The sequence below is a fragment of the Phyllopteryx taeniolatus genome, chromosome 1, assembly GCF_024500385.1.
Source record: "Phyllopteryx taeniolatus isolate TA_2022b chromosome 1, UOR_Ptae_1.2, whole genome shotgun sequence".
In the NCBI taxonomy this organism is placed as follows: domain Eukaryota; kingdom Metazoa; phylum Chordata; class Actinopteri; order Syngnathiformes; family Syngnathidae; genus Phyllopteryx; species Phyllopteryx taeniolatus.
The window spans coordinates 20466869-20486841 of NC_084502.1; the positions used below are offsets into that span (position 1 = coordinate 20466869).

General features: G+C 43.7%; 2 protein-coding genes across 5 annotated transcripts in view; one reads left to right on the top strand and one right to left on the bottom strand.

Moving 5' to 3' along the window:
- The window catches only part of gbx2 (gastrulation brain homeobox 2), a 21354-nt gene continuing 1381 nt past the window's right edge, over positions 1-19973 (bottom strand). Inside the window, exons 1-2 of one of the 2 annotated variants that reach the window (XM_061779899.1) lie at positions 1523-2813; positions 1-966 (exon numbers count right to left, since the gene is read on the bottom strand). In XM_061779899.1, coding sequence (XP_061635883.1) covers positions 440-966; positions 1523-1952 — 957 coding nt within the window. In that variant the 5' untranslated portion in view covers positions 1953-2813 and the 3' untranslated portion in view covers positions 1-439. Of the gene's footprint in view, positions 967-1522; positions 2814-19973 lie in introns of those variants that run through there. The other variant, XM_061779908.1, reaches the window with a different exon arrangement.
- LOC133481038 (vesicle transport protein SFT2B-like) overlaps positions 17397-19973 on the top strand; it is a 14619-nt gene continuing 12042 nt past the window's right edge. The window contains exon 1 of one of the 3 annotated variants that reach the window (XM_061779933.1): positions 17397-17642. In XM_061779933.1, coding sequence (XP_061635917.1) covers positions 17605-17642 — 38 coding nt within the window. In that variant the 5' untranslated portion in view covers positions 17397-17604. The remainder of the gene's footprint in view (positions 17643-19973) is intronic. The other 2 variants (XM_061779914.1, XM_061779922.1) reach the window with 2 other exon arrangements.

Genomic DNA, 19973 nt, shown 5'->3' on the forward strand with positions numbered 1-19973 from the left:
TGGAAGTCACTGATCACACTTGGATTTAAATAAACTAGCAGCGTCTTTGGGAAAATCAAAAGAGAAGAAAAGAAACCGTTGAAAAAAATCAGTTCGTTCCGTCCTCGGTCCGATTTCGGTACTCTAAAGTGTCTTCATCATCATCGTCGTCGTCGTCGTCATCATCATCCTCGTTTGATGTTCGGATATTTTTTTTCATTCAAGCATTGTCACTTTAAATGAGAACATTATTGTCCTTTGACTAATTAATTTTGATCCCATTGCACTTATTTAAAAAAAAAAAAAAAAAAAAAAGCATTTACATTTTGAGTTTTAAACTTTGGCCTGCTTTTTTTTTTTTTGCTTTTTTTAAGCGAATTAAACGAGTGTCTCAAACGTAAAGTTTGCACTGAAGAGAGGCCAGTTCTCGTCAGCTGTCCCGGTTCGGTTCTTTCGGGTCCTAGGGTCGGCTCTGCTCCAGTTGCTGGTGCTGACTTCTTATTGCGAAGCGGCTCACGTGCACCGGGATCGGAACCACGATCTTGGGGTTCCGGGACGGCTCCCCGGACTTGTTGTTGACGTTGCCGGCTTTGACCCGTTTCCACTTGGCGCGCCGGTTCTGGAACCAGATCTTGACCTGCACCTCGCTCAGCTTGAGCGCATGCGCGATCTGGGAGCGCTCGGTGAGCGACAGGTACTTTTTGCAGTGGAACTCCTTCTCCAGCTCCAGGAGCTGCTCGCTGGTGAACGCGGTCCGCCGCCTCCGGTTCTTACCCCCGCCGCCGCCGCCGCCCCCGCCCGCGCCTCCCGGTGCGCCCGAACCGGACGAAGCGTGGAGGTGCAGGCCGTCCTCCAGCCCGGCCGCCGCGGAGCTCATCATGTTGTCGTCCGAGCTGTAGTCCGCGTCGCTGTCCATGGAGAAGCTCTCGTCTCTGCGCGTGCAGTCGTCCTCTTTGGACTCGTCCGGACTCGCGTGCAGGCCTCGCGCTGCCGAGGAAACGAAACACACACACACTTGGCGTGAGACCAAAATAAAAGTGCACATTTGTGTGATGATTTATTCATTTCCAGCCACCCATTTCTAATGCACATTTGAGTATGCTGGCGTCTTTCCGATGCTGACTTTGGGCGAGAGGGGCAGTACACCGGGGACTGGCCGCCAAGCCAGCCCAAAATAAAATACATTCATAATAATAATAATAATAATAATGCATTTTTTCCTCAGAGCAGCTGGCCTCTTGGAAATAATGCAAATAGCCAACTGAAAAAAAGTTGAGTAAATTCAAAGGTCAAATGTTTTTTCGACTTGTGTAATTACATTTTCAATCCCACCCTGAAAGAAAAGTTCTTAGTTTGATCGTGTACATCGGTTGCACAGCATTAAATGTGCTACTGACGTCACGTTCCCCGCTTTTCCTCGAAAGTAATCATTTTAATTCGTTTCACACATTTTAATCATGGGTAACCGATGTTCGAATTTTCCAAAGGACGTTTTTTTTTTTTTTTTTTTTTTTTCCAGTGTAGAAATATTCAGAATTAGCACCTGTGGCCGCTGGCACCGACGTCTCCGCGTCTTCTTTAGCCGCCACCGGCCCCAAACTCTTGGCGTCCTCGGCGTGCTTCCGCCCGGCGTCCTGGTGCTGCTGGCTCGGCGAGAAACCTCCGGGCAGCGAGGCCATGAGCGTGGAGGTGAGAGCCAGGCTGGAGCAGAAGCCGCCCTGCAGCGCGGGGATGTGTGCGTGCGTATGCGGGTGCGAGGGGTGTCCGGTCGGCGGCGGCGGCGGCGGCGGCGGAGGCGGCGGCGGCTGCAGCATCACCGAGCGGTAGGGCATGAACATGGGGTAGCCCGCGTACACGAAGTGTCCCGGGCTGGGCTGCGGAGGCCCCCCGATTAGAGAGTCGATGCTGAAGGCGGAGCTGCTTCCGAGTGGCCGCTGCATCACCACGAAGGGCGGACTGGACGCCGCACTCATAGGAACGACCGACGCCGGACGACAAGCACTTTGCGCGGCGGCGGCGGCGGCGGAGGGGCCACGGAACCCCGGGGCTTCAGGGGAAGCCGGGACGCTTCGGTAGGAGTCCCGGAGGCTTCAAGGTAGCCGGACGCAGACGCATTCCACCCCGAGCCGCTTGCAACTTCCACCGAGGTCCCCTACACGAAGCGGCTCCACTTTCCTCCGGTCTACAGACGTTTTTGCGATTTCAATTTGCGCTCCCCGCTGTTTAATTGCGCTGGTTAATGCCCCGCCCCTCCCCGCAAAACACCGGCCGCCGATTGGTCAGGGAGGATGGCGTCACACGCCTGCTTCGGCATGCCGGATGAGTGACGTGTGAGGTCGTGCGCGCGCGTGCATGTGAGCGTCGGTTCAACTTGGGATTGATTATTGATTTTGGAAAACGATTAAATTTATCCATCCTTTTTCCAAAAAGCTCTCAAACTTTTTAGAAGTACTACCACTTAAAAAAAAGACAAGTACCACCATGGTGACCAACATTGAAATACGGTATACCTTAGGCCCAAGTATTCATTAAAAACGATAGAGGTTTTATTTCTAAAAAAGTACAGTGTTCCCTTGTTACAGTGTATCACTGTTAACCCATTGCATTGTGGATATTTTTTGTTCCCATTTTCATACTGCGCATAATTCACCATATTGTGGGATTTTGAGTGTATGCTGTAATATTTGAGGCGGTAAAATAACCGCTTCCCAGGCTGAAACATTAAAACTGTAAAGCCACGGAAACATTTAAATAGCGAGTCAGTAAAAAATATACAAACAGAAATTGTACTTGAATAAAAGCAAAAATATTTTTAAAAAATGTTCTGAAATATTTAATGCAAATGGTAAATACATTTGTAGTTTAAATGTATTATACTAGTTTAATACAGCTGAGCTGTGCGGCACGGTGGACGACTGGTTAGTGAGTCTGGCTCACAGTTCTGAAGACCGGGGTTCAATCCCCGGCCCTGCCTGTGTGGAGTTTGCATGTTCTCCCCGTGCCTGCGTGGGTTTTCTCCGGGCACTCCGGTTTCCTCCCACATCCCAAAAAACATGCATGAATTGGAGACTCTAAATTGCCCGCAGGTGTGAATGTGAATGGTTGTTTGTTTGTATATGCCCTGCGATTGGCTGGCAACCAGTTCAGGGTGTACCCCGCCTCCTGCCCGATGACAGCTGGGATAGGCTCCAGCACGCCCGCGACCCTAGTGAGGAGAAGCGGCTCAGAAAACGGACGGATGGATAGATGGACAACTGAACTGTACCTATAGGCAGAGATCCTTTCATGTATCACAAGAGGGAGCCCTTATACCATTACTAGGACTAGTACCACACTTTAACAACCACTGATCTGTACTACTTATGTATTTATAATATACATATTTGTATTCCTTCAATGGTAGGCTCTGCGCTTCAGTTGTCATTGTTTTATTGTTTTTCGTTGTTTATGTTGAATTGGGGTATGGTGTACTTGTAGTTAGCACATTTGCCTCGCAGTTCTGGGGTTGGGGGTTCAAATCCAGCTAAGGCCTTCTTGGTGTTTGCATGTTCTCCGCATGCTTGAGTGTTTTTTTCCCGGGGACTCCAGTTTCCTCCCACATTGCAAAAACATTAACTGAAGACTTGAAATTGTCCCTAATGTGAGTGTGAGCGGTTGTTTGGCCTACGATTGGGTGGCGACCAGTCCAGGGTGTACCACGTCTCTTTGTCCAAAGTCAGCTGGGATAGGTTCCACTTCACCCACTACCACAAGTGGTACACAGGCTCCCTCTAGTGGTTCATGAAAGAATCACTGCCTAAGGACAGTTCAGTTGTATTTAACTTTGAAGTGTGTTTTTGGAATCCGGGAGAAAGACGGAGTACCGGGTGAAAAGCCACGCAAGCACGGGTCGCCGTGGCCTTTCTGCGAGTACTCCGGCAAACAAACTCCACACAGGCAGGCCAGATTGGAACACCGGACCTTAGAACTGTGAGGCAGACGCGCTAACCACTAGTACAACGTCCATTTCATATAATTAGAAAATTCCAGGCCACGTTTTAAACACACGTTACGTCACCACTAATAGATTGCAGTGTCAGTCAGTATCAAATGGTTGCCAATGCCACATTATCATATGTAGCCGCGTGACCTCTGACCCTGAGTGGATCCCCCAGTGGACACCTCCCCACCTCTGGTGAGCTGAGTCAAGGACACGCTTGAACCCCCCCAACCACACCCCGCCCCCCCAAGGGTCACTGGGACACGATGTCATTAAAGGCGTCCTGATGTGTGGTGACATTAAATAGCAGTATTTTTCAATTAGCGCTGACAAATTCAATCAAAGTCGTATAGATTAGCAGGAACGAGCCGCGGCTCATTTACAGGCAATTTTAATTGCGCGGCCATTAGACGAGCGGAGCGCGGCCTCGCTCTCATTATCAATCATGCAGAGCATCAATAGTAAAAGGTTGGAAGGGAGGGGAGGACCAGTGGGCCTGCGAGTGTAAGCGTGCACGCACGCCAATGCTCAGCTACACTCCGCACAGCAGCTAATAAATAGTCACTTTTGTACTTATAAATTATCCAGTTTAATTAACAACAGGGATTATGATTGGACGATGATTTAATTAAACCTTTCCTGCATGCAAGGAGAGCCTTCATCCATTACAAGGAAAAAAAGGGGGAAGGCCGGCGGAGGGGGCTCGGCAGAGCGTGCTGCGGGGACAAATGTTGTTGAGCAGTTCTAAAAAGATCAGCTCTGTGTTTACCTGGTTGCATCACTATATACAATACAGTGGTGCCTTGACTTACGAGTTTAATTCCGACAACTCAAAACACTCGTATCTTCAATCAGCGTTCCCCATTGAAATGAATGGAAATGCCATTAATCCGTTGCAGCCCCCCAAAAAACAGAAGAAAAAAAAATTCGAATGGGTTTTTAAATACGAAAACAGCACTCTATAGTATTGTACAAAACCCCCTACATTCATAAATGCAATTAAATACAATGTAACGAATGAAATGGTTTTTGCATCATGTTTTTGTCCTTTAATTCAATGCACATTGTGCTGCTCGTTCTGGTGTTTGCTTTGTCCCTAATCGGCTAAGACCGCCCCTTTCCTTTGATTGGTTCCCTCCGTGTACAAGACCCACCTGTGAGAGCACACGTGTTTGTAATGTTGACGGCGCTAGCTCGGGAGTGGAGAGGTAGGTGGAGATCTTTGCTAGGGATGTAGATAAGCACACCCAATTGATGCCCAGCCAAGCCCGCCACCGTACTATCTGCACCCCCTTTGCATGCCCCTGTCTACTGCTCATAAAAAAAATAAAAAAAAGTGCTCGCAAGTCAAAGCAAAAAATACACCGAGCAACAGCTTGTATCTCAAAAAGTTGGGCCACTCGTAAGTCAAGCACGTAGTACGTAGGAATGGCGGCCTTTCACCAGCACGCTTCCACCCCCCACCTTTCCTGGCATTTAAATCTGCAGCTAAATGGCATCTTTACTCATATTACTGCATGTAAAGTGGCGAGGACGTGGCAGGAAAGCCATTAGGTGGCTCGGCCCAGCTGATAGGAACAGATGCGTGAAGGGTCGGGTGGGGGTGGTGTGGGGGGGCTGAGGGGGCGTCTTCGCCCTAAGCGCTGGTGCCACTCGGCGCCATTCAGCGAAAGCATAGCACCGTGGCGGTATCAAACCTTTTCATCAGCTTCCAAATGCCAGGGTGCGTTTACTCATATGCATGCCTCCTGAATGCCGCCACACGGTGAGAAGACGCTTCAGGCCTTAAAATAAAGTGAGTCCAAAGTGCAGTCTGAACACGAATACACTACCGTGCTTACAAAGTGTCCCCTGGAGTATCTGTTAGCCTTTGCCGCGCACACATTCCAATAATCGGGCCGATTTTGAGCCCTAATGGCCCTTTGCCATCAAAGTCAGTAAAGGCCCGATTGTCGGATGTCTATAAAGGATGATCCTGACCGATTATTCAGTGGCGTGAGTTGTGGCAAAGTCCCTGTCAAGTGATCATAAAATGCCCTATACATTTCACACAGCACAGAAAAGAGTATTGTTAACAACCAGGCCAAATTTGAATGATAAAAAAACAAATCGCCAAGTGAGCCATTCTCGCCGCTGTGGGTGTGTACACAACCCTGCTGAAAAATGGATGCTACTTCCTCCAGCAACTTTCTTATGCGTACACATCTCTACATGTTTGAGCAGTTAAAATATATCTGCTTAAAGCCTCTGGTGGCTGGAATATATCTCATTGTGTCTTCGCGGGGCTTTCCACGTCATGACGAGCTATCTCGCAAGCTAACACGGGCTTGCGGCTGGCTCGTTTGCGGCATCGCCTCCTCACTTGGGAATTTAAATAATGACACCGAGCTGCTGTGTAAATGATGGCATCCAGGCAAGATGCATTTTTTGGGGTGAATATAGCCAGCTAGCTAACAGAATGATGTAGCGGTTGAAATGGTCCTAGTAATGATAACTAATGAACGTGCAATTATACTCGGTAACCATTCATGTGAATGAAGGCAATCAAGGGAGGGGCAACTCATGCTGATGCACGCTGGTGCGTCACTGGGTGTTGTTTTAGTAACGGCCCCCCAAAAAACTGAACTTTTTGGGGTGTATCTGGTTTCAATTCAGGTCAATCCTTTTTCTGCCAAATAGGTAACTAGCGCCTTTTTCGTGCAAACAATATGAAATGATCGATAGAGAATCAATTGGTTGTGTAGAGTGTTTTTGTAACGTGTCTCTCAAGTCAACCACCGCAATAAAAATGACAAGGACAAGTTTGCACCCGCAATGTGGTTACCAGGTAAGCTAACAGTTAGCCTAACTTCTTCTACGTATTTATTCTTGTCAGGCATGTATGCTGACATTTTCAGGGGCAGGTGCTTAAGCCTAAAGAAAGGGCACCCATCACCAATAATTGAGATCAGTGTCGGCACTTGAGCACATGCGATGGGAGGACATTAGTTCGATGTGTGTGTGTGTGTGTGGTGTGTGTGTGTGTGTGTGTGTGGGGGGGGTGGGGGGGGGGGCAATATTTTAGCGCTCCAAAATGTGCGACAGGCGCAGGTCTAAAAACGTGTTTCTCACAGTGGAGAATGAATTCTCGCAGTGTGCTGTGACAAATGCTAGGCTCAGTTTGAAAGCAGTCAGCTTACTCCTGATCAGATGCATGTACAGTATATGCTACTTTAACAGGAAGTGACGTGAATATATGCAAATGAGCAACTTCCATCCATTCATCCATTTTCCATACCACTTACCTTCACTAGGGTCGCAGGCGTGCCGGTGCCTATCGCAGCTAACTTCGGTCGAGAGGCGGAGTACACCCTGAACTGGTTGCCAGCCAATCGCAGGGCACATAGAAACAAACAACCAATCGCACTCACATTCACACCTACTGGCAATTTAGAGTCTTTAATCAACCTACCATGCATGTTTCTGGGATGTGGGAGGCAGATGTAATAACCAGTCGTCACCGTACCGCTCATGAGCAACATAGGTTGTCTTGTTATTACTTTGTTTTGATTCTCTTTGGGATGTATAAAATTACATCCCCTATTTATTTATTTATTTATTTATGTATTTATCAGCTAATAAAAAAAATTAAAAAAAAAAGGGCCCCTGGTCGAAAATATGGTTATGTGTGGCATGATATGGTTACATTGTGGTATTATATGGTTGTGTGTGTGGTGTGCTGTTTTGGCCATCTGGAGTACACTGCACACTATAATGCAGATTTTTTAAAATGTATTTTTCTTTTTCTTTACTATCAAGTGTGGGATCTCTCGGGCCGGTTTTCCAACAACAACTGACAACATGGTCCTGGTCAGTCAGTCGTGACTGCAGGTGAGACAGGGTCTCACCTGCAGCTCCAAACCAGGCGTCAGTGCCCCCTGCTGGCCAATCATAGGTTGCCTGCTAATTGCTGTGGGAATGCTGTCTCGAAATCAGTTTCCCAACCTTTTATTGAGCAAAGGCACATGTTATAAATTAGGAAAATCTCACACACACCACCAAACAAAAATTACACAAAAAAAGTATATGATCTGGTATAAACACTCCCAAATGTACTGACTCGGTATAAAATGTGGACCTGTTTAATTGAGTACAAAGCCATTATTCTGTTGTATGAATGGCAACAGGTTGAAAACAGGTTCGTTGTACCTTCTCCCATCTAGTGTAAGAGGATTCAATTGTTCTGCTTGTCACAGACAGATGAACCAAGATGCACTATTTGTTGTAGATAATAATTTTCAAACCAACTGTGCAAAATTGGGTAATTTCCTGCAGCACGCTGGATGCTTACTCATGGTACAGTGGTTGGGAATCACAGGTGTAAATTGGCATAGAGTAGATCCAGCAGACAGAGTGACCATTGAGCAATGTGACGTGACGGGACCGTCGCCACGTTTGATTCTTGCCGTGTTGCCGCTGTGATTGCAGAGAGAAAATGTTTTCAGTTGCATGACACTGGGACAGCTGGTCGTGGCGGTGATGGCGTAGGACATCCATCACCGTCCATCAACTTTCCAAAAAGCAGCAAGCAGGTGTGCGTTGCCCCAAATGACTGTTATTACGCTCAGAACACAGCCGTCCTCCCTCTTTAGGCCAAAGCATGTCAAGCCGCTCTGTCCCGCCTTTGACCGTTGGCAGGTAAGTATATGCTAGCACCCGTGTTAAAACACAAAGAATTAGAGGCGTCCGCGGCCCAACACAGACACCAGTTGAAGCCTCCAGACGCTGAAGTTAACTAGATCTCAACTTGTCTCACACGCTCGTTATCCAATTATCACCCGCGGCCTCCATCGCACCAATAAGATGTGAGGAGCCAGTAGCTAAAATTGAGTTAGCGCCGCCTCGTCCCGCTGGCTTCCGCTGATGTGGGCACCAGAAGAATGGTCGCATTGTTTCACTGTCCTTTCTCAGGAGAAACGCCTGAGAGCTGCAGGTGACGTCCGACCATGAGACCATTGGTGTTAACAAGGTTGCTTGCGCTCGGCTTCCAGAGGAAACGTCAACGGACACGTTAACCCCGGGACGCTCGCTCGGGTCTTTGATGGAACGGCGAGCGAGGGCGAGGACGAAGCGAGCAAAGGCGTCCCCTTGCTGCGTCCAAGATCATTAGCCGGGAAAGAGGCAGTAGCACCACTGCTAATGAGCCCTGGTGGCATAATTAGCGCTCATGCTCGGCACTCGGCCTGCTGCTCATGGCTAATGGAGTGAACAAGGCAGAGAAGGAGCCATTAAGACGGGGTGTGGATTCCAGAGCACCGTGTGAAACCTTCCAAACAGCATTTAGCCCAGCTTGGCTCACTCGCCATTTTGTCTTCCTATTTGCTTATGGCTGGATTTATAGGTCCAAGTGTTCCATTCCCATAGCCATTTTTCCCCTATTTAGATAGACAGTAATTCCTACTCACAAGGGATAGGGACAAAGTCCTCCATGAATTGATGACCCGCTTACATTTTTGTTTAATTGCCTATATTTAAAATTTAAATATACCACAAACTATGAGCCCATATCAGTTTAAAGACTCAATAAAGAGACTTCAGAGATTTGTTTCTAAATACATTATACAGATCATAATTGCTAAAAACATGCAAAGATTGAGAACTATGTACTATGTAAAAAAAAAAGAAAATGGGGCCCAGTGACACACCTCAGCTTCAGCCTTAGTCGCCCGTCCCACATTATATTAGAACTCGAGCACCTACGTTCGCATCAACAGTTATCAGGTGCAATTGTGACGTTCAGTTAGCTAGCTAGCTATGCTTACTCCCTCCAGGTAGTGAGCTGGCGCAGCCGCTTTAGAGCGCCTTGTAGTCGGCTGTGAATGCGCAAACTACAAACCACAAACTTGACAGCCAACATCTACACCATCTACACACTGTGAGTGTGTGCAAGTCACAGAGAGAAGGTAAAACTATTTTAAAAAGTGCGACATTCAGGTTGCATGTTAACAGGGGCTTTGCGCTGTCATGGCCGTTTCACAGCAAGCGCCACATTGTCGCGGTGTGGAAAATGTTTGCGGCTTAAACATGTCGTTCTGTGTATAGGGATTAAAAAAAAAAGCTAGATGAAGGAGCATCCATTTTTCCATGTTGTAGTAAAGGTGTTTGAATGACAGTCAACAGTTGAAGTTGAAGGCATGGTTTCAGCGCATTCAGCGTAGATGCACACAACGGTGAGAACGGCTTGATTTTTATCATGATTTTGAAGCCTCGTTTTTTTAATCACTCAAATTTGGGAGGGTTGTTAACAAAAACAATTTCTGTGGTGTATCAAATTTATAAGACATTTATCTTCACTTTACAGTTTGAATTTTGGAATAAATCACCAATGAGTGTAATTGGATGACATCAAGCTGGCAATGATCTGTGCATTTATGCTGCACTTTTATTGTCAGATATACGATACATATTCCATTTTTATCCACATTTGAAAAAGGCCTGTTTCCAATTTGAAGTTTTATGATTCCATGTTTTTTTCCATGACACATTCGAATTCTGTCACCTGAGAGCAAAGAATATGGAATTGTGTCACTTAGCCTGCGCAGTGTAAATCCAGTCTATGATGACATTTAATTGGAGCACCTTTGCTCTCTGTCAAAGGTAAAATCAAATGTCCAAAGTACTTGGCCTGATAGGCAGCATTCCTAAGCGGCGACTATGGAGCAATGCTGAGAGATGAAATGGCAATAGCAATTTGGGTGCATTTGATTTGTTCACGAGTGTCACCTGTGTGTGATTGGTGACAGGGGGTGGAGTCACATAATGGTCGCGGCTGGCAAGGTCAGCGGTGAGCGGGTGCAGGCTGGGTCAAGGTGGCCACTGATGACTGCTGTGATTCAAGCATGCACACACAGTAACACACTGTCCGTGACAGACAGTAACACAACAACCAGCAATAAAAGCTCATATTTCCAGCGACTGAAGCTAATTGGTTGTGGACGTGTTGCTTCTCTTTGAAACGAGCTCCCCCTCTATCACTGCTTATTGTGTATTGGCTCACAACATTTGTGCAACATGAGAGGCTGGTCTGGATGAGTGTCGCATCTTCTGGTAGAAAACAGGTTAAAAGCCATTAGATGGCAGCTGTTGGGTCAGCTGGTGGCTAATCACAGAGAGTGACAGCCAGGAGGCTCCCATGTCTTCAGGGCTCAAGTCTCAAGCCTTCAAGTTTCAACAAAGTCCCAAGTTACTGTGGTAAAAAACAAACAAGTCATGTACAGTCTATCCATCCATGCATCCATCCACCCATGTTCCGTACCCCTTATCTTCACTCGGGTCTCGGGCGTGCTGGAGCCTATCCCAGCTATCTTTGGGCGAGAGGCGGGGTACACCTTGAACTGGTCGCCAGCCAATCGCAGGGCACACATAGACAAACAACCATTCGCACTCACATTCATGGGGAGAACATCCAAACGCCACACAGGCAAGGTCGGATTTGAACCCCGGTCCGCAGAACTGTGAGGCAGAGGTGCTAGGTCCAGTCTCGTCCCCACTAAATTTGAGTCAAGTCATGACTTGGATTAAGCAAGTCACAAGTCAAGTCATGCAATCATGCTCAGTCACAACACAGGATGTTTCAGGTATCATTCAGACAGACGTAAAGCCATCTGCATTTTACAGCTTAGGCTTTGCAGTTTTGATAAGCATATCATTCTCTTGCCCATGGTTGACCAGTTAGCATTGGAGCAGCATTGCAAAATTGTAGAAGTTTTCCTTTGACAACTTTCTCGAAACAGGACCTCTTCTTGACAAATCACACAGCTTAATGCCTGCTACTACAACCACTGATGAAAACACAGCACGCTTTCTGCCCGGGAAATCAGCTTTAAAAAAAGATTGATTCAGCAGATGCTTTTGAGACTGATAAAGCTTTACCCGTGCTAACGTCAGGTGGTTTAAAGGCTTCAAGCAGAAGATTATGATGCTCAACAACCTGAAGCCGGTATGGTTCAACCTTTATCACTGTCCTCTGTGTCGGTAACCTCCACCTTCCCCCTTCTGCTTAGTGTGGACACCCTATCAAATGAATCATTCGTGACCGACGCATCACTTGTCTGAGTCAAGTCGAGTCATTAGCCAAGCAAGTCACAAGTAGTAAAACTGGCGGCCCAAGTCTATTTGGAATCATGTCATGTGAATGGAGTCCCCCACCTCTGATAACATTTGTGGATGAGGAGGCACCAGAGATGGTGCAGGACAGCCCTTGCCACATGCCAGTGTGCAGTTAGTGGCAGGTAGTTGTCGAGGTCAGTTAGTTCAGTGGTCACACAAAGATTCATATTTGCGGCTAATCAGCTGTTCAATAAGGCCACCGGTAGCCATGTGTGCAGGGGTTACATCGGAACTTGCATTTTAAATATGAGAAAAACAAATATTTTCAACCCATGGTCTCAAAACAAACTCAACCAAGCAACACAAAATCTGACGTCTCGCCGAGGACTTGTTTAGCTTCAGGGATCCATAAGCACGAATATGTTGTACACGTGCAAGTACGCAAACAAAGCAGCACTAATTACACGTCTCCAGGGAGCACAACTGGAGCAAACGCTGTGGCATCTTCTTGCTTAAGGGTCTTTTTTAGACGAGGATGGCAGTGACGTGGACAGTCGCTGAATAATTTGATTTAGAGCAGAAAAGGTGAGTTTGCGTCGCCTGGCTGAGCCCACCTGGTCCGAGACGCAAGGCGGACCATCATTTTGTTCCACCTTGCAGAAGCAGTGTCCTAGAATGACTCAACTCAAACCTGAGAAACATAAAGCTTCAAAATCAGGTCACAATAGTTTTTTGATCATATGACACACTGGAAGCACCGCCCCTCCACCCCCGCTACTACACAAGTCTTGTTGTTTGGGGTAGAGGGGGCCGCCTTGGAGATGTTTGAGAAGTGGGTCAACGTCTCATGTAAACATAAGCTAATTACTCACTTGGACGCAAGACGCGTTGGCTGTATTTGTACATGTGCGCATGTTCGTTGATGCAGTGTTTCCCAACCTTAATTCAGCCAAGGCAAATATTTTGCATTAGAAAAATCTCACTGCACACCACAGAACAAAAATGTCACAAAAAATGGATTAACAGGTACAGTAATTATATACCTTCTGCCATCTAGTGGAAGAGCTTTTATTTGCTCTGCCTGTCACTGTTTGTCGCTGCCATAGATAGATGCACAAACATAAAATATTTGGAGTAAAGAAATAATTTTGTGCTTGGGAATCATTGCATTGATGGACCACGAGTGACTTGAACGCAATGAAAAATCACACCGGGCCAGAAGAGACGAGGTCACTCAGTCCTAGCACAGAAAAAATAATGGCCAAACAAATAATAGCGCAGTTACATCCATCTATTTTCTGTCGTGCTTATCCTGTTCAGGGTCATTGGTGAGCTGGAGACTACTGTAACTCAGCTGACTTCCAAAAAGGCAGACTGTACCCTGGATCAGTTTGCTCTTCTCTAACAGTGAAGTTGACAGCAAAATTCACTACAGGTGTTTGAGCCATGAGTCGACCAATACATTTCCTGGTTAGATTAGAACTCGTATTTAACAAGTCATCTTCATGAAGCTATTTGCATTTTGACAGCATAAAACCAAGACGACGCTTAACACTTGAGCAATCGTACTTAGCCATTGTGAGGCTTCCAACAGTTGAACATGCGCATTCAAAAGTTTAGAGACGGTCAAATTAAGTTCACCTGTAAAGGTTAAAGTGCATTTCAGGTTCATCCTAAAATTTCACCCGAAAGCCCAACATGCCAAACTTTTAGTTAGTGTATGTGCATTTATTTGTGTGTGTGTATATTTATTATTTAAGTCATAAGTAAAGTCTCAAGCATTCAAGTTTCAAGCAAGTCCCAAGTTACTGTGGCAAAAATCAAGAAAGTCAAGTTGAGTTCCCACTAAATGAAAAAGAAGTCATAAGTCCTACAATCTTGCTGAGTCACAATGTACAGTATATCTGCACAATAGCCACTTTGCACCCAATATCTGTACTTGCGCTCGTTAGCTGAACAAACACATTCACTATCACATGTTAACAGTCCCCAACCAGTCTCAGTATTGTCTATTACTTTATTGTCTTCTTAATGTAACGCATAACCGACATGAAGCTTAATTCATGTTTGAGCAGCTATCTCAATTGTGAAGTTAATCAAACTTACCTGTCTTTGTGGGTCTTAAAGTGATAGATGAAGTTGCAGTAGATGTAGTAATTGTCTTTGAGTTCAAAAGTTTCAAATGCAGATAGATGAGAATTATTAAGTCATGTAGTCAAAGTCAAGTGAAGTCTCAGGTTTTTAGCCAAGCAAGTCCTAAATCCTAAGATTGGTGACTTACGTCTGACTGGAGTCAAGTCATGTGAATGGAGTCCCTCAGCTAGTGGAGTTGCTATAGGAGGTGTGCACGTGAGTGGTCTGAGGGGTTCTTCACAAAGTTTTGACAATTTTGTGACTGGTCTGAGGGGTTCTTCACAAAGTTTTGACAATTTTCTGAGTTACAGTCATCAAGATGGGATGGGAGTGAATAAGCAGCCCTATTGTTTAGTGACGGAATAAATGACTCACCTTACGAGTCTGGGTGTCATCCTTGACTCTTAAACAGCAGGGAGGATGAAAATGAGCACCTGAATGGCGAAGGGGCTGATTTTACAAAGGACCAATCATTGGTCAATGAGCCCATCAGTTCCACATTGAAATGATATCTGAAGGCATGGATGGGTAGATGAATGATATATTTTAAGAACAACAAGGCAGCACAAATTATCCATCCCTGCTTCAGTTTCCTTAAGTGCTTGTCCTCTTCGGGTTGCAGGTGTGCTGGAGCCTATCCCAGCTGACTTTGAGCGAGAGGCGTGATAGACATTGGAATGTTCGGCTGCCATTTGCAGGGCACGTGAAGACTCATATCCATTCACGCTCATTCACACCTATGGACAATTTAGTCTTCAATTAAGCTAACGTGCATGTATTTTGGCAAATGGGAGGAAAAAACTCACGTACGCACGCTCGCATGGAAAGAGCATGATGTAAACTCCACACAGTACGGCTAAACTCAAGATTCAAACCCAGAACTCCTGTGAGAGGAACTTATAAAATGAGGTAAAAAACAATGTAGTCATTACCATACAGCCTAACCCCTCCCCCATTTAACAAACAACTTGGAGGTCCTCTAAAAGATTGTTTGACTTTAGGGGTTCAACAGTATGCACAGCAGTGATTCTCAAAGTATGGTAATTTATTAGTACCACTATAGTGGTACATGGGCTCCCTCTGGTGGTATGCAAAAGAATCACTGCCCTGTTGTATTTAACTTTCTAGTACAATACATTTCCATTTAATCTTCAACAACTGTTTGTTTTGAAACTTTTATTTAGGTACATTTTTGTTTAACTTTTGAGTGAAATAATTGTTTTAATAATTGTTTAAGAACAGTTTTTGTTTTCCTATATTTAAGTATAGGCCCAGGTGAAAAAATGAACCACAGCAGCAGTAACAGTTCTTTTTTTCTCCCCTCACGCCCCTTGCCACTTGTTTTTCCAAATCCACCTCCAGGACTGACGTAAGCTTTCTCGAAAGCATTCTGAGGTGGCCAGGCAAGTGGGAAGCACCGGTCTCTGGCTGGTTTTCTTTTCTTCCCCGGCTCCCGCCCCACAACTTCCATGTGACACTACTTCAGAAAAGTGACACTAAACATTCAAAGTTCCCATAACTGGTTTGCTATTTCAGATAGTGATAATATATTTCCAAGAGTCAATTTCTCTGTATAAGATGTTTTTTATTTTATTTTAATTTTATTTTTTAATGTTGTTATACGACGCTACAAACACATATCTTTTATTTTGGTACTTCCGTTTCTTGGCAGTGTGGATTTGCATACTAGCTAAATATTTAGTTCAAACCAAAACATTTAGATTTAGCATTTAACATTTATATTTAATTTTGTTTTAGATTTATATTTAAAATGTTGTTTCAATATTATACGTTTAACATATATATATATATATATATATATATATATATATATATATATATATATATATATATATATATATATATATATACATATTTAACATATTTTTAGATTTAATATTTATATTTAGATATATATTTAACATTTAGATTTGAGATTTAGGTGTAACATTTAATACTTGGATTTAACTATAAAGTTGACAAATATTGTTCTAAATGTGCAGAAAAGTGACTTGAAAATTCACACCAATTTTTTTAAATAAGTTTTGAAGCTGTGTCAAAATGTTTATATTATATACAAAATATTTTTGGCGTGAGCAGCTTGACAAACGGCACCCGATATCCTCTTGATGAATTCATTCAAAATTAAGAAAAGTAATCAAAATGTAACCAAATGTATATATATATATTTTTACTTTGAGAAAGTAATTGAAATAGTTACACTACTATTACATTTTCAACACGGTAACTTGTAAATGTAAGCAATTACATTTCCAAAGTAATTGTAACGTGTAAAGTACACCGACCGAAATTTTGGCCGCGTCTTAGCAACAACTCATTGCTTTATGTCGCCATCTGCTGTCTGAACACATGTATTCTAAGTGACACGTTATTAATCTAGATGGGGAAAAATGCTTGATTTAAATATGTGCACTCTCACAGACCCTGATGAACTGACGGGCGATGGTTGTGGGGAGGGGATACGCAAGAAGGACACTCGCCCACTTTTGAAACTACACAGTGTAACAATCAAAGTAACACATTACAAAATGGACAACAATTATCATCCCCGTTACAATTTCATTAACATGACTTTGCTGGCATTTTAAAATCAGGGATATTCTGGAAGTGCTTAGGATGATGATTGAAAGTGAACTTTTTTTTGGAGTAGCTGGCTTTAAAATTTTTATTTTAATCTGTGGCTATGAGAGCCAAGTATTTGTTTGATTTTATTAAAAGGCACTCATGCTCAGTTACTAATTTATGATATGTAAAACATTAAACAACAAAGGATGTCATCGGAGGACACCACCGCTACCACCACATTAACCAAAACAACTGCAGATTTTTTTTTTAAAAAGTATGTAGTTCAACTTTAATGTTGTGATGGCTGTAAGCGACATAACAATGACCTAAACAAATAAACCAACCAACCAACCAACAAACAAACAAACAAAAACACATTACAAATGATAAAACAATTTCATAGACCTACTTTTCATTGAACACCTTTTAATAAACCAATTTGCAGTGCTTTCTTTCTTTTTTTTTTGCTTTACTTTAAGTAAACGAATTGAATCAGTTCTCCTACTTTTACTTTTTTTTGGACCCAAATAACTTTTTCTAAGTAGCCTACTTTTGCAAACTCTGCTGGCAAAGAGAAAGCAGGACAAACTTGAGTGTAAATATTGCAGCGGAAGAAACAGTGCCACCGGTGTTCGTCGGCGGTACTGCAGGCGGAAGCTGGCCACCTGTTGGGGACGGGACGGGACGGGACGGGGGGGACATCGTCGTCTCACTTTTTCGCTCAGTTTGACCACCTGACCCACGAACTCCTGTGGAAACTTTCCGGACACGGCGTTGCTTTTGTCGGTAGCGAGAGGGCAACTACATGGACAAACTGAAGAAGGTGCTGAGTGGCGAAGATGAGGATAACAACGCGGACGGGACCGGAATACTGGAGGTGATGTCAAGTCGCGCAGTTGTTTTTCTTTTTATGTTAGCTTGTTAGCTTCCAAAGGCTAACCACAGTTAAACTCAAAATAATGACCACATGCTTCACGTTGCACACACGCAACAGATGTTAATTTAGAGTTATTTCGTTTGTTTATATTTCGCATTGCAACCATGCATTCTACATTAGTGTAATGTTCTAATTTCCTGATTCTCTCAAGAATTCAGTCATCCTTTGTCCTGTACAGTAGATAGCAATGTCACCATAATTTTCCAAATATCATTATATCAAAATAGACGATATCATTGGATAGAGGAGTGTTACACGAATACAATGAGTCCTGGTTTGTAAGAATCGGATAAGGACTATGGGGTTTATGCCACCTTTTATTTGGACGAATTTGCCCAACATTTTTTGCCCAGAATTTGAGATAAATCCTTAGGAAATGTGAGCGTGAAATCTTTTGTTTAAAAATAAAAAAATGCCCGGATGTTTCTAATTAGTTGAGACGATAATGTGACGTTTAAACAAGGCGGCATCCGCTTGAACCTTTTGTGCATCTCATTGTGATGATCAAATGGAGAGCAACATAATCGTCAGATTTACTTAACAGAAAACAAGAATAATGATAGCAAGTCAGAACCATATAGTTTTCTATCATTACCAAATCTTATTGAGGTGTGATTTTCCCGACACCAAAATCATGGATGATTTTCATTTTTGTCAGAACCACAGAAAATCTCAACTGAATAGAGAAATACAAAAATGAGGAGGTAAATGGATTTCCCAACAATGTAATTTGAAAAGAACAAGTATTAACTTGCGCGAAACAATGAGAAAACGTGATTTCGGTGTACCACCGCTAAATTGACATACTCGATTTCCAGCACAGCGAAGTGGAACGAATTTGGCGCCCGGTTTAATGGATTTAGTAACATACCTACATTAGAAAAATCCATTTGGGCAGAGTAGTCAAAAATGGTGCTCAAGTAAGAATAGTGTTACTTTAGAATATTTAGACTCAAGTAAAAGTAGGCACAGTGGGAAAAAAACTCAAGTACTGAGTAACTGGTGAGTAATTTGTGATTTATTATGTTTTATTTATCAGACCATGAATGTCAAATAAACAAAAATATAAGGCACATACCACACATAAGGCGCTTGTGCCCAAGGCACAAGTCTCTGACAAACCAAAACAAATAGGCAAGGCTACACGCAGTAATAGACGGATACAAATAAAAGTAGTGAGTGAAATGTAGCTCAGTCTACGAGAGTAAAAGAAGCATTTTTTTTCTTCACAAAAATATTCAAGTAAAAGTGAAAAGAATGTTGCATTAAATCTACTGTGACAAGTACTGTTTATGTAAAAAGTGATATCAGTAAATCTAGCGGAGTAAATGCAGGGCATTACCCACCTGTCACAAAAAGTGGCTGCAGAGGTTAATTATGGACTGTCTGCCATCTTGTGGAAGAGCATTTAATTTTAAAGCCTGTCACTATACGTTGACAAGCTTAATGCTAACACTAAAGAGCATCTGTGTTGAGTCCTTTGATCCTTTTTTTAATCCTTTGAGCAAAGGATTGAATACAAACGGTGCAGCAGCACATGTAGACAGACAGAAGTACTGCCCGCTATATGTTCTTTATCCCCTGCGTAGAACATCTAATGTTAGTGCTGCACTGATGAGCTGATATAGGAGTTGAGATGTCTTAATGAACAGGATGTGCGTATGTCTGTCTTATGCTGCCCCCAGCTGGCCAATGTTGGCTCACCAGAAGGAGTGTCACAATGGCCATTCAGTTGATGCAGTGAGACAAAAACTGTTTTATTCTTTAAAATTCTCATTACTATGTGTTTTTGTAATATGCGATGATAAGCGATTGAGAGGATGGATGGAAGGAATATTATGGAATGCTTTTTTTCCCTTATTAAAATGCACATCAGAATCAGAATCATCTTTATTTGCCAAGTATGTCCAAAAAACACACAAGGAATTTGTCTCCGGTAATTGGGGCCGCTCTAGTACGACAACAGTCAATTGATAGAGAACACTTTTGAGACATAAAGACATTGACAAAAAAAAAAAAAAGTCACTGAGCAATAAAGGGTTGCTAGTTATCTGGTAATGCCGGTACATTTAAAAAAAAAAAATGGTGCAATTGTGCACAGAGTAGTTCGAAAGACTAATATTGCAATAGTCCGGTGCAATGACCATTGTGCAAAGGGCGCCGAGACTTCAAGCGAGTAGTACGATAATCTGGGACAATGTTGATTGTGCAAATGTTGCAGATACTCCTCAGTCAGTGTGCAAATGGGGCAGATGCTACTCTGACATGAGT